Source organism: Biomphalaria glabrata, chromosome 11, assembly GCF_947242115.1.
Source record: "Biomphalaria glabrata chromosome 11, xgBioGlab47.1, whole genome shotgun sequence".
Lineage (NCBI taxonomy): Eukaryota > Metazoa > Mollusca > Gastropoda > Planorbidae > Biomphalaria > Biomphalaria glabrata.
The window spans coordinates 6,076,219-6,092,062 of NC_074721.1; the positions used below are offsets into that span (position 1 = coordinate 6,076,219).

The window sequence follows — 15,844 nt, forward strand, 5'->3', positions numbered from 1 at the left end:
AATTCAGGATTCCCGCTATTTAATTGTGGTTACAATGAGAACCCGGCCTCATTTAACTTTGTGTGTAATGGATTCCTAGATTGCTTTAATGGAGAAGATGAAAAGATATGTAAATATGAATTTGATGACTTAAATATGTGCATTCGAAATGAACTGTTTGTATGTCGAGATCCCAACGTCCACGGACTTAAATGTATTACTAAAAGACATGTGTGTGATATGATTAAGGACTGTCCTGATGGAAGTGATGAGTCAAACTGTGATGATTGTACTCTGACTCTTTGCTCACCAATTGTTTGTATACCTGACCATTGGACTTTAAACTGTTCATCGGTCAGCCAAGAAAAAGTAAATGAAACTAGTGACAAAGAATATTTAATTAACAGTACGTTCTACAGTCCTATGTTTGAAAACTCAGAGTTAATAATGATATGTAATATTGCTTCTAGTAAGGATACTGAAAAATTTAATGAACAAAGTAAATATAACCGTTTCTGGACTCCAAAATGTATTTATTTAAAAGATAGACATGGTTCTCACATTGGTTGTTCTGATTTTTCTCATTTGTCTAACTGTTCATCGTTTGATTGCCCTGAAGGTTTTTCCAAGTGCTGGAATTCATATTGTATTCCCGATACGTTTGTCAACGATGGGGTCAGGGACTGTCCTCACGGTGAAGATGAGGAAAGGCATTACCATAACACTGGATCGTACTATAGATGTTATTATAGTTTCAAGGAGTTTCATCCCATGTATATATGTGACGGAAAAATTGATTGCCCCAGAGGTGATGACGAGCTAAACTGTGGAGAACCGCATTGTCCATCTGGATTTATCTGTCGTGACGGGACGGTCACTGTCAACGATACAAATACTTTACTCGACATGTCTTCCCTTTCCCCAGACACAACATTTCTAAACATTTCTGGCATTGATCTGTCTAAACAAGTTAATTTAATGAACTTAGTTTCTTTCAGAAAATTGTTAGTTATTATAGCTTCGAGGTGCAATATTCACGACCAAACTAGAATAAAGGCTGAAAAACGTTCTGTTTATTATTTAGATATTAGCTACAATAATCTTTCTCAGTTTTCGCAGGCGGATTTGGTTTCACATTTTTCTAATCTTTATTTCTTAAATGTTTCTCACAATGCCGGTTTAAGTGTCATACCAAGGTTTTATTTCCGAAGGTTTCTAAAGCTTACCCTACTAGATCTTTCATTTACCAGAATTACGGAAATACATTTAACTTTCAATGATAAAATTCGCTTTCTTAATCTTTCAGTAACAAAATTAGAGCATGTTTATCTAACTAAATATGCTAAATATGAAATAATTGATTTCAGAAAAACTCGAGTTGCTAACACAATCAAAGAAAAATTTTTCGACCACGTTACGGTAAAAGGTAAAGTGTTAGCAGACTACAAACTTTGTTGTTCATATTTCAGAGGAGAAAAACTTCCAGCACATCAATGTGAAGCAGAAGAAGAAACTTTATCAACTTGTGAAGATCTTATCGGAGATTCTTTAAAACGAGTCTTGCTCTGGATTGTTGCAATTTGTGCAGTTTTTGGAAACATGATCACATTGGGCTACCGTATTTTATTTGAAAGAGCGACATTTCATCTGACATATGTATTATTTGTTACATGTCTTGGTGTTTCTGACCTTCTAATGGGCATTTACCTTGTCATTATTGCCTCTGTAGATGTACTTTATAGAGGTGTTTATATTGTACATGAAAATTCTTGGAAACAAAGTACACTGTGTCAGCTAGCCGGAACTTTAGCTACATTGTCCAGTGAAACGTCCACTTTTTTTATTCTGTTTATAACTCTTGAAAGATTTCTGACCATCAGATTTCCTTTTGGTGAGCACAAAATCTCCAAATCTGGTAAATATGTTTTAACATCTGTCGCGTGGTGTTTTGGATTGTTCCTGTCAGTGGTTCCAATCTTATTTAGAGATATGTCTTTATATTCAAATAATGGAATGTGTCTCGGATTTCCTTTAAGAAAGTCCAGTGGTACTGCCTGGATATATTCAGTGACCGTTTTTCTTTTCTTTAACTCTATTTTATTCTTTGTTATCGCCATTGGTCAGTTTTTAATTTTCTTAACAATATCTCAACATAGTTCTAAGTTTAAAACTGAAAGTCAATCTTCTGCTAGACGAGCAGATAACATTACAGTGGCTCTCAAACTGTCAGTAGTAGTGTTGTCCAATTTTATCTGTTGGTTTCCGGTTTGTATCCTGGCAATAAGGACAGTGGTCAGTGACTATGAGGTCACACGTGAGACTTATGCCTGGATAATAGCTTTAGTGCTACCCATCAACTCAGCCTTAAACCCAGTCCTGTATACTTTGCCACGTATATCTAAATCTTGGACAGACTTTAAACGCAGAAAGTCTTCACAATTCTCATATTCGTAAAATCGCCGCTATACAAAGACATTTGTTTAAAAATATTAAAATTATTTGATTGAAATTACTATATTTAGAATTTTTAGCTTTAGTATCTATTTGTCGTGTAATGTTGTTGCGATTTGTGCAGTGTTTGGAAATATGATCGCATTGGTATACCGTATTTTATTTGATAGGCTACGCTTCATCAGACATATGTATTATTTGTTACATGTCTTGATGTCTCTGATTTTCTGATGGGTATTTACCTTGTCATTATTGCCTTTGTAGATGTAGTTTATAGAGATGTTTATATTGTACATGAAAATTCTTGGAAACAAAGTACACTGTGTCAGATAGCCGGAACTTTTGCAACATTGTCCAGTGAAACGTCCACTTTTTTCATTCTGTTTATAACACTTGAAAGATTTCTGACCTTCAGATTTCCTTTTGGTGAGCACAGAATTTCTAATCTGGGTAAATATGTTTTAATATCTGTAGCTTGGTGTTTAGGGTTGCTATTGTCTGTGATTCCCATTATGATTTTCGAATTGTCTTTATACTCTGCAAATGAAATGTGTCTTGGATTCCTTTTTAAGAAAGTTGAATAATATCGTTTGAACATATTCTGTGACCATTTTTCTTTTTTAAAATTCTTTTTTGTTTGTGGTTATCGTTATTGGTCAGTTGTCTATTTTTATGACAATTTCTCAACATAATTCTAAGTTTAAACGGAAAAGTCAAGATTCAGCTAGCATTACAGTGGCCGTCAAACTATCAGTAGTAGTGCTGTCAAATTTTATCTGTTGGTTTCCAGTTTGAGTCATGGGAATACGGGACAGTGGTCAGTGACTATGAGGTCACACGCGAGACATATGCATGGGTATTAGTCCTAGTTCTACCTATGAACTCTGCCTTAAATCCAGTTCTGTATCAGGGGCGTAACTAGGGATTTGGGGGCCCGGGGGGATTGACCTCTTTGGGGGCCCCTTGCATTTTGACATTCGACATATGACATGGAATAATGTACGCAAAGATATATAAGCCCCAAATCAAATTGGTTCAGTATATCAGTAAACTTAACAAAAAGTAATCAAGACTCTTTTAATGAATAAAAGCTTTGTTTATTAGTTAAATAATGCACAAGTGACAAATCTCAATTGATATCGCTTCACGTCGTGCATTCTGTGCAGCAAAGACATCTATAACATCATCTACATCGATACTTTCTAGTATTTGTGACTTCACTGACATTAAAGCCATGATAAGCCTTTCTTGTGTCATTGTGCTTCTGAGATAGCTTTTGATGAACTTGAGCTTTGAGAATGATCTCTCACATGACGTAATGGAAGTGGCCTGAGTTAGCAGTATTCGGAGGAGGTTGCAAAGTTTGAGCACACGTAATTACCATATGAAGCCTGTTTCCTCAATATGTCTATTGGTGATTGTATTACTGGTTTGTTGATGAAGAGTGCTCGTGCATCAATGACATCATACAAACAGGAAAAGTAGCACAGTTTGTCATGAGCGGGTCTTCATCTAACAGGTGTCTTGGTTCAAGAAGAAACCCAAAGGTATCCATTTTCTTTCCAGCCTTTGAAAATGCCCTTCATCTCCATATGAAATCTGTTGAATTGCAGTCCTACATTAGAACTCAACTTCCCATCTCAACTTTTCTTTCTTCTATAGCTTTTATATAGCGTTACTTTCATGCTTATAGCATGCTCAGAGCGCTTTGGTCCAATCTAGGAGTTGGTTTTCCGTTCTGCCTTTAGGCGCTCAGTAAACGCAACTCTGCCCGAGTCGGGTGTCGAACCTCGAGTCCCCTTCTAGGTAGCCAAGACAAGCCAAGTTCAAGCGCACTTAGCCTCTCGACCACGCTTCCCACAGGGATTACAGGGAATCCATAGTATTCACTACCTTCTTTTGCTTTTTTGTTGGATTGGGTTTTTGTCAGTTTCTCATCATTTTGCAGAAAGCATGAAAGGGTACTAATTTCTTCAGCAGCTTCCCGTATATGCAGTCCAGACTTTTGTAGTTTCTTCCGAACTATATTAATTGGGAGCAAGAGCTTTGACCAGAATTCAAGATAGGCAAAAAATTCTTAATTTTCCACTGCATGAAGAAGATTCTGTCCTAATATTATATGGTACTACGTCATTGTTGGTTGTTTATGTTTTGTGCGCAAACAAAAGGATTCAGAGCATACAAAAGTGGGAAAGATCCATATCTCGTTATGCTCGAGTATAGAAATACTCCGATAAGTGGACTGCCGTATTCACCATCACAACTGGTGACGAGTAGAAGACTCAGGGAATCATTCGAACTGATCCCAAACTATTTAAACCATCGGTAGCTGAAAATGCAGAGACATTACTCAACGAACGACAGATGAAAAGCAAAGTGAAATACAATGCAAAAGCAAGACTACCTAAAGATTATTCTGTCGGAGAGTTCGTCTAGGTCAAACATGGCAGAAAGCAGTTGTCATAAAAACATTCAGCACCCAGATCTTACATCTTAAAGACAAACGGAAAAACATACAGAAGAAATCAACGCTTTTTGAATAAGAGTTTCGATGAAGACATCTCTGGGTACTATGATACCGATGGAGACAATGAACTGCAAACTGTTGGAACAAACGAAACAGACAGTTATAGACCAACGTCTAGAGAACTTGTTGTGCCAGTCAAGACAACCAGAAGTGGACGAATTGTTAAAGTTCCTAGTAGACAGGGCCGGCCTTATGCCACTGCAGCCTATGCGGTCGCAGTGGGCCCCGCGCTTTCATAGGACACGCGCTAATTCTAAGTGTACATTATTAAATTAAACCATTATAACGTATATAAAATAACAGGGTTTTCGTGACCTCCTGATTTTCCAGGGCCTCCAGGAAATCTCATGAAAAGGCAAAATATACTATAAAGTCCTGAACTTTTTTTGAATTTATTCAAATCTCCTGAAGAATAGACGAAATTGACATTTTGGGGTGCCAATAAATAAAAAGTGGCATTTCGAGCTTTCATTTGATAAAAATGTATTGCAAAGACGAAAGTAGGCCTATTTTCTAATTCAAAAAAAAAATAATATTGACATTATGCTCATCCCTACCCAGACTAGGCCCCGCGCGATCAGTTTTGCATAGGGCCTCCAAATGGTAGATATCACTCTTAAGAACTTTAAAAGGAAGGGTGTGATAATAACTTCAACAGGATTAGATGGAAATAAAAATAGAGTTTCCATTGGATTGAGGAAAGATGAATAGAGGGGTAATAACTCGAGAGTGAAGTTTAATTCTGAAATTAAAGACGCCAAACCCTAATAATGGACTATTCTTGCATTATTAAGAATAACTTTTGGATCTGTTATACTCGATTCTGTAAATTTTGCTTCAAGGTTAATTAGTGTAGCCATAAAATACTCGCCATTTAGATCTATTATTAGTAAAGGTAATAAGATACCTGGAATTCGCTGTATATCATGCAGTTTTATTCGTGGCAACAAAGTTTAAAATGTAAAACTAACTTTAAAAAAAAACTTTGATCTCTGTGGGAAAAAATATTTTTAAAATGTCAACAAAGTCAACGTACTGATAGACCTAGATCTAGGTTTAGTCTTTGTGATAAATTTTTAATCCATAAATGTTGAAAAAAAAGACACCCGTTGACACTATTTGTCAATCAAATATATTAATGTATGTATTTACAAATAAATTTCGGACACCCATTTGGGGGCCCCCCCTAGGTGGGGGCCCGGGGGGATTTTAAATTTCTCCCCCCCCCCTCCCCCCCCCTTAGTTACGCCACTGTTCTGTATACCTTGCCACGCGTGTACAAATCATGGACAGAATTTAGAGCACAAAAATCTTCACGATTCTCCAGTTCATAAAATCATCATTTTCTCCACATTAAAAAAAACAAAAATAAAATTGTAGAAAAAAACTATGAATCTGCTTTACTACATTTGGACGTTTTGGACATTACGATATTGTATATTGTATAAATGATTTTAATATTCCATAATCGATATCCAGCGTTCCTTTTTTTTAAAAAATAAAATTGCCGAGAGGCTGATTACGCTTGAGCTTTGTTTAGCTAACTATCAAAGGGGCTCAAGACCTAACTCGCTCAGAGTTGCTTTTACTGAGCGCCTACTGTCGCCCCAAAAACCTCCCAGATAAACCTTCCCCTATGTTCCCACTGTTGAGAAATACTCAGAAAGACTCAAAGATAGAGACATATTTCTTATGTCATACGTTAGAAGAAATTCGTACAAGTGTTTCAACTTCCATAGTGCCAACAGAGAATCAAATAGGTTGCTTGAATCAGCCAAGAAAACCAACGTCTTAGCAGAGTTTAAATTATTGATTCACATGCTTAACTTGATTGACACATGAAATGCGTAGGACGTAATTATCTTCTTTTTTGAAGAAACGTCTGAAATATATAAGATAAGATGTGAAGAATAATAACACTTACTCTATGCTATAAACATGAAAGTTGCGCTCTTTAAAAGCAAGGCATGTAAGTAACTTATTTTAATGTATTTCTTGAAAAGTATTCGTTAGTCTCCTTCAGTCGTAGACTATGGTTCATCTCGCACACTTTTTCTTGTGACTGTGGAGCCCTTTTTTGGAGAGACACTCCCGTCCACAAATATCGCAGGTTAATGTGGCTTTCGCTTCGGTGGTAGAGGAGTTGGCCATTTTTCGCATTGTACTTTTTTCTTCCAGACCGGATGCCCATGTTATTGCGCTGTCCATAGCTTTCTTGGTCACTGTCTCTCTCCATCTAATGGTCAGTATTGATGTTCACTGATTTAAGGATCCTTATTATTACATCTATGTAACGGAGGTGGGGGCGACTAGTTTTTCTTGAGCCAGTCGCAAGTTGTCCGTAGAGGATGACTTCCGTGATGCGACTGTCCTCCATCCAGCGAACATGTCCAAGCCAGCGCGGCGTTGTCTGAGGGCTGTAAAGATGCTGGGAATACCTGTTCGTGCAAAAGATCTCAGTATTGCACATTTTTTCTTTCCATGTGATTGTCTCGATCCTACGGAGATATCGCGAATGGAATGAGTTTAGTTTTCTCTATTGCTTTGCGTAGGTGGTCCATGAAAATTGCCATACAGCAGTGAACACATAACACATGCCTTTTAGACTTCCATTTTGGTCACTATAGTTAGCTTCTGGTTTTGCCAAACTCTCGACATGAGTCTAGAGAAGGTCGAGGCAGCCTTCCCTATGCGTTTTTTAATCTCCTTTTCTAGAGACAGGTCATCTTGAATGGTGGATCCCAGATAACAGAATTCATTTACGGGATCCAGCTTGTTATGGTCTATGAAGATAGAGGGTGGTGCAGGTGGTCCCTAACATTTGTTTTCTTCGTGCAAATAGTTAAGCCATATTCTTTACAGGCCTGAGAGAAGCGGGATATTAGTGACTGAAGTTCCTCTTTTGACGTAAGTAAAATTATTTTAATGTATTTCTTGAAATATATAATATACTTCTAAATGTTTAAATATATTGCAAATGTAATAGGCGAGTTTTCAGCACTTCTTTAAATGGTTTAAAAAAAAAAATAACGTTATGGTTCTTATTATTACTATCCGTGCAAACTAAAAAAAAAATAATTTTTAAGTAGATTAAACCTTTTAGACTTTGCGATTGATAATTTACAAGACATCTGTTTATTTCAATCCATAAAGAATGTTTTTTTTTTCTAGTGGGTCTGTGGTTGACTTTATAATACTAGCTAATACCCGTGCTTCCTTCTTAATCTTTATTTTCACCTGTCTCTTTGTTCGTTAAACAGTTGGGTCAAGACACAAGCTCTGCGGACTATCTCCTTTTCTTTCTTATTTGGCTTTTCTAGAATTTCTATCAATGGCAGGCCCGAATATTCTTTTATGTCGTCTTCCCATCCCTGTCTCTGTCTGCCTATTCTTCTTTGTACTGGTACTGTTTCCTGAAGGAAGGTCTCTTCTAGCCCTGAGGGCTTTGTGATATGGATATAGGGTTTTAGATAGCCTTTTTGGACAGTAGTTAGCATGTCATCGTGAATTCTAATTGCTGTATTAATCTTGTTATAATCTTTGTGATGCGCTAAATGATAACTAATATCCTTATCTCTGGTTCTGCAGTCAATGTCCAAGATTCGCAAGCATAAGTGGCCGAGATCAGAGAGCGAATCAGTCTGATTTTAGGGTCGAGGACTATACCTTTTTTCATATTGTATAGATTTTTGCAAGTGCTGCTGTGGACTGTGTAAGGCTTGTCAGTAGTTAAAGTTTGGCTCTTTCACCCTAGATGATAGCAGCTCAGAGATATTTAATTCTACTGACACTTGCTAGCCTTTCGCCTCCGATACTGATAGCCCATTTGGCTATTGGTCATAATTTGTGTGGGTTTTTTTTTGCTTGTTTTTTTTTCATTGATTTGCATACCATATGCTCGGAACGCTTGTCTATGTGTATCATCAAATCAGATAGTTCTGTCTCTGTCCCTGCCAAATCCTCTATGTCAGTGATGGGCAAACTACGGACAGCGGGCAAAGTTCGGCCCGCTGAAATGTTTAATACGGCCCGCCACATATTTTATAAAAATAATTAAACGTAAAAATTTCCTTCACAATGTAAAAATTCAATCTTTATATACGATTTGAATAAGATTAATTTTAAATTGTATGATTGGAGATTTGATGTGTCTCATTGAACATTGAGTACTCCACATGCGACTGTTTCGTGTACACTGTCTCTTTATATCACTGAGTAATAATAAAACATTAAATATAAAAGTCAAGATGATTCAGAAAATATTGTTTTTAGCGGTCCTCAAGGGGAAAAGACGCTATTAGTTTTGTGTGGAATGTCTGTCCGTCCGTCTGTCCATCGTCCCGTGTAGATCTCGTAAACTAGAAAAGAGAGTAAAAATCTGACATCATAATATTTTAGACCATTTTAAGTTCTGATGGAACGGCTACTTTTTTTTTTCTGAAAGCAAAAAATCTAATTTTTTAAATCAATTATGCAAGCAGTTTTTTCATAAAAATACACCATTTTTACAACTATTCACTGTTAATATTAACATACACCGGAGGCTCTTCAGTAGGGGAGGTGACCACCTACCATATTTTCAACACATTTATGGTTTTAGATTTTTTTGTCAAAAAATGTTTACGTTTTCTTAAAGAGAAAAAATATATTTAGTATGTATATAAGTGGAATATAATTTAAAACAATTAAAGGTAGTTTTTCATACTTCACGTGAACTGCAGCGCCTCTACATCACTATAAAACATTTAACTAAAGAAAAATTCATTTTTTTTAACGGAAATGTTTTTTTTTTTTAGGATTTTTGAGGATTTCAAAAAAGAGATTACCCTTTACAAAACAATTAGATATTCATTATAAGACATTATTTAGGCCATGTTCGCATCTAACTGTATAATATTCACTTTCCCCTATCCTTTAGTCTGCTGAACCGCTGGGGTACAACACAAGTTCTGTCAACCTTCTTTCTCCATTCTTTTCTGTCATTTGTCTTTAATAAAATTTCATTCTGATGGTCTTTCTGAAAATATTGATACTTGCCTTTTTACCTGCCTGGCTGGACCACTTCGGGGGCTGATGTTCGAGTTTATGTATCCACACAAACTTTCTTTGTAACCTTTTTTTTTTAAATAGTGCACGTAGAAAATACTTTTTCATAAATATTAAAGTTAAACCACTGTATCTCATGTATACATCCTTGACAGATGGCGAACGAAAAGAAAAAACTCAAAACCATTATTAGGCAGAAAAAAAAATATATTCGAATGATGATAGTTATCAGATGACCTTTACATCATCTACCATATAGACCACGAGGTCTGAAAAGGGAACTTTACTTTACTTCTTATCAGAAAACTCCCACAGTACCCGCATAGATTGTAGCGTACAAAATTGCTCAAAGTAAAAAAAAACAAACAACTGTTAACATCTAGATTTTAATTGGAGAATTAAAAAAAAAAGTAAAGTTCCCCCTTCAGACGTTGTGGTCTATAGGGCAGATGATGTAAAGGCCATCTGATTCTGTGGCCTACGGTTATCGTGGTTGTCATGTGGCCAGCACAACGACCAACCGCCTTTACTTTCCCCCAACTAATGTCAGGTACCCATTAGAGCTGGGTGGACTCAGAGAAGGATCCCGAAATTAAAAATCTCAGTCTCACCAGGATTCGAACCCGGGACCCTCGGTTCAGAAGCCAAGCGCTATACCGCTATTCCACCGTGCCTCCAATTGGAGAATTAGAAGATAACAATACAATTAACCTCACTGTTAGCCTCAAAGATTAGTAAACTTAGGTTCCGGTATATTACTATGAATGAAAGTATTGACTTAAATATATGAAATTGAGGTAAACAAAAAGAAAGCGGGTAAAAATATCTCTAATCGCTCAGATTTATCATTGTTAGTCTAGATCTATCTAATTGATACATTTAATATTAGCTTCGTTTTTTAACTCTTTCTCTACGTAATTATTTTTCAACGTTTTGAAGGAATTCTTCATTTTGCTATTTAGTATCTCACTACCCTTTCATGATAAAGCTTCAATAGCTTTGTTTTTTTTTTATCAGAAAATGTATCTCTTACAGAATTGACGGGAAATGCATGCTCTTTTTATATAACACAAAGTCATTTTTATAAAATGAAAAATTAATTTAATTTAATGAGGTCAAATAAACGATGGGATCGTCGATTAGGACAGAAGGAGTTCAGTATTTTTTTTTATATTTTTTTTTTGCTTGTTATTCCATTTCTTTCTTTCTGTCCTTTGCTCTACAGCTGACACTAAATCGCCGCACAAGACTGCTTGCGCCATGTTACGTAAAATATTTCACATTGACAATCGTTCTTTATAATTCATAAATGTTACAACCGCTATGCTATGTCGCCAATATGGCATTGGTGCACCACGATTCTCACTAAATTAACTCTTCCTGGCATGGCAATAAGCATCTCTCTTATCAATGATTTAAGTGGAGCAATGGGGCGGAGTCTCATTCCTAGCCATGGTACATCTATCAGTGACTCGAAAGATCAAATCTCTCTTTCGCTTTTTAGTTTTCAAGTGTTTGTGGTTACTGTTCACGTGTCATTGTATTACGCCCTCTTATGAGGAATAAAAGGAATTCTAAAGCGTGATAGAACAGCTTTCAGCTTTGATATTTCTTCAATAAAATAAACTCATTATGGATACAATATAGCGTAGTAATTTTTTAAAAAAAAATTCGCTTGTATTTTAAAAATATATTATTTTCGCAATCTGTATGAAAAAAAAAACAATGCCTACTTTTTTATGGCTCATGGCAATTTGTCTAATGTGTAGTAAAGCGGACAACGCTAGTTCAACAGCTATATGCCAGAGTCGTGAGCTAGATCTTCATATAGTGATAGACTGTCAGCACCCGCCACGTAAATGGGACATGATAAGAAACATCATACATTTGTTCCCAACTTCTGGCTCAGAAAATATAACCCAGAAACTATCAGTGACATTGATAGATATATTTAGTTTAAATAATATGACTGTAGAGAAATCGAACATGAACAATGTATCCGAACTTTGTCAGCTGCCCACGAACCAAACCGAACTAGAGACATTTAAAAAAAGACTTTCAAATCTAGTGAGCAACGTTAGGAGAGGAAATGACCAAGATTCCGAGTCGTTCGCTATATATATATTCCATGACCAGCAGAATATTGTTTCTGAATTTTTAGACTACTCATCAAATTTTACAAATAATCTAATGATTGCTATTTCAGATCGGTATTGGGTTGGGATGGGAAGCTTTGGTAACTTTATCGAGGTGGATGGTGAAGACGACTTGTTGTATAACAATGAATTGAGCCTTAAACTATGTTCTCGGTGCTTAAAAGGCTGGTTTCCAACTTATCATGCTGAAAATAAAGACATCATAAAATCGTGTTTGCGTTATGAGAAGGAAAAAAAACGCCTAACCTGGCAGGATGCTGCCAATTACTGTGCTCAAAAAAGGTCACATTTGATCACGTTTGAAACGAAATTGGATTTCACATCAATGCAATCAACCTTAGAGAACATTGTCAAGAAATTTTCAAAAAAAAATTTCGAGGCAAAAGAACCAGTTCTGTTTCATATAGGACTTAACACTTTAAACGCAAGGCTTAACGAAAAACTAGTGTGGATCAATAGCAGACCAGTTGATTCATTTATGTACTCACTAATAAAAAATCCGAGCCTATCAATAAATAGCAAGAAAGATTGCTTTGTTTGGGACCTCACTGGGATTGAAACAAAGGACAAAGTGATATTCAACGTTTTGTGTGGGGATAAAAGAACTCATGATTTACTATGTGAGCAAGAACTTTTAAAATCATCGGACTCGCTCAAAATTAGTCATTCAAATGTTCTAACATATGAGGTTCCTAATAATAATTTCATCAAAATTAAAAATGTTATTGCTGCTATTTCGAATAATTTTGTTTTAAACCCTTCAGGATTTCCGCTATTTCATTGTGGTTACAATGATTACCCGACCTCATTTAACTTCGTATGTGATGGATTCCTAGATTGCCTGAATGGAGAGGATGAACAAATATGTAAATATGAATTTGACGACTTAAATATGTGCATTCGAAGTGAACTGTTTGTGTGTCGAAATCCAAACGTCCACGGACTTAAATGTATTTCTAAAAGACATGTGTGTGATATGATTGAGGATTGTCCTGATGGAAGTGACGAGTCAAACTGTGATGATTGTACTCTGACTCAGTGCTTACCAAATGTTTGTATACCTGACCACTGGATTTGGAACTGTTCATCGTTAAACAAAGAAAATTTTTTAAAAAACTCAGATTTAATAACAATATGTAATTCTAATGCTTTTAATTATTATCTATCAATTAACGAATTTAATAAATATAACCGTATTTGGACTCCAAAATGTGTTTATATAAAAGACAGACATGGTGTCCATATTGGTTGTACTGATTTTTCTCATTTGTCTAACTGTTCATCGTTTGATTGCCCTGAAGGTTTTTCCAAGTGCTGGAATTCATATTGTATTCCCGATACGTTTATCCACGATGGGGTCAAGGACTGTCCTCACGGTGAAGATGAGGAAAGGCATTACCATAACACTGGATCGTACTATAGATGTTATTTTAGTTTCAAGGAGTTTCATCCCATGTATATATGTGACGGAAAAATTGATTGCCCCAGAGGTGATGACGAGCTAAACTGTGGAGAACCGCATTGTCCATCTGGATTTATCTGTCGTGACGGGACGGTCACTGTCAATGATACAAACACTTTACTCGACATGTCTTCCCTTTCACCGGACATAACATTTCTAAACATTTCTGGCATTGATCTGTCTAAACAAGTCAATTTTATAAACATAGTTTCTTTCAGAAAATTGTTAGTTATTATAGCTTCGAGGTGCAATATTCACGACCAAACTAGAATAAAGGCTGAAAAACGTTCTGTTTATCATTTAGATATCAGCTACAATAATCTTTCTCAGTTTTCGCAGGCGGATTTGGTTTCACATTTTTCTAATCTTTATTTCTTAAATGTTTCTCACAATGCCGATTTAAGTGTCATACCAAGGTTTTATTTCCGAAGGTTTCTAAAGCTTACCCTACTAGATCTTTCATTTACCAGAATTACGGAAATAAATGTATATTTCAATGACAAAATTCGCTTTCTTAATCTTTCAGTAACAAATTTAGAGCATGTTAAGCTATCTGAAAAGGCTGAATATCGAATTATTGATTTCAGAAAAACTCGAGTTGCTAACACAATCAAAGAAACATTTTTCGACCACGCTACGGTAAAAGGTAAAGTGTTAGCAGACTTCAAACTTTGTTGTTCATATTTCAGAGGAGAAAAACTTCCAGCACATCAATGTGAAGCAGAAGAAGAAACTTTATCAACTTGTGAAGATCTTATCGGAGATTCTTTAAAACGAGTCTTGCTCTGGATTGTTGCAATATGTGCAGTTTTTGGAAACATGATCGCATTGGGCTATCGTATTATATTTGAAAGAGCGACATTTCATCTGACATATGTATTATTTGTTACTTGTCTTGGTGTCTCTGATCTTCTAATGGGCATTTACCTTGTCATTATTGCCTCTGTAGATGTAGTTTATAGAGGTGTTTATATTGTACATGAAAATTCTTGGAAACAAAGTACACTGTGTCAGCTAGCCGGAACTTTGGCCACATTGTCCAGTGAAACATCCACTTTTTTCATTCTGTTCATAACACTTGAAAGATTTCTGACCATCAGATTTCCTTTTGGCGAGCGCAAAATTTCCAAATCGGGTAAATATGTTTTAACATCTGTAGCTTGGTGTTTTGGATTGTTCCTGTCAGTGGTTCCAATCTTATTCCGAGATATGTCTTTATATTCAAATAATGGAATGTGTCTCGGATTTCCTTTAAGAAAGTCCACTGGTACTGTCTGGATATATTCAGTGACCATTTTTCTTTTCTTTAACTCTATTTTATTCGTTGTTATCGCCATGGGTCAGTTATTAATTTTCATAACAATATCTCAACATAGTTCTAAGTTTAAAACTGATAGTCAATCTTCTGCTAGACGAGCAGATAACATTACAGTGGCTCTCAAACTGTCAGTAGTAGTGCTGTCAAATTTTATCTGCTGGTTTCCGGTTTGTATCCTGGCAATAAGGACAGTGGTTAGTGACTATGAGGTCACTCGTGAGACTTATGCCTGGATAATAGCTTTAGTGCTACCCATCAACTCAGCCTTAAACCCAGTCCTGTATACTTTGCCACGTATCTCTAAATCATGGACAGACTTTAAACGCAGAAAGTCTTCACAATACTCAAATTCGTAAAATCGCCGCTATACAAAGACATTTGTTTAGAAAATATTAAAATTATTTAATTGAAATTACTATATTTATAATTTTTAGCTTTAGTGTCTGTTTGTCGTTTAAGGTTGTCTTGAGAATATGTTTTTAATATTGATGTAGTGTGAAGTTGTTTTATATTAATACACCGTAGATTAACCTCATCAGCCTGAAACAGTTTTACTTTCCGACACTCTTGTCACGGGCCAGATTACTGAAATGGTTAAAAAAAATGAAATAAATAAAACACTTTTGCTAGAAACACGAGGATCTTGTAATTACATGAAATCAGGGTGGACTTTCGTTAAAGAGATTTGAAAAATCATTGCAGTTCCTTTATCATTGTCCAATGAGGAATGTTTTTGTGATGTGGCAGGTCTGCAGCAGTACCGACCTCGGACAGGTAACGAGAGTCTTCTTAGAAATGTTAAGGGCTTTGAAGTTACCTTTGAGGTCACTTATCGTTATCCCCTCTATTGATATAACAACAGAGTAACAACAGAGTATATTTTTATTTTAGATACCTAGCATAAC

At 35.9% G+C, this 15,844-nt stretch overlaps 1 protein-coding gene across 1 annotated transcript; it reads left to right on the top strand.

Annotated features, from left to right (window-relative positions):
• The first annotated feature begins 10,420 nt into the window (after positions 1-10,420).
• On the top strand, positions 10,421-15,423 carry LOC129928927 (G-protein coupled receptor GRL101-like). The gene has a single exon (XM_056045446.1). It carries the CDS (start codon positions 11,714-11,716, stop codon positions 15,293-15,295), a length of 3,582 nt encoding a protein of 1,193 aa, XP_055901421.1. The 5' UTR covers positions 10,421-11,713; the 3' UTR covers positions 15,296-15,423.
• Positions 15,424-15,844: the final 421 nt, after the last annotated feature.

Excerpts from the sequence above, each read along its gene's own strand:
- LOC129928927 (XM_056045446.1), top strand. The coding sequence starts at position 11,714 with ATGAAAAAAAAAACAATGCCTACTTTTTTATGGCTCATGGCAATTTGT.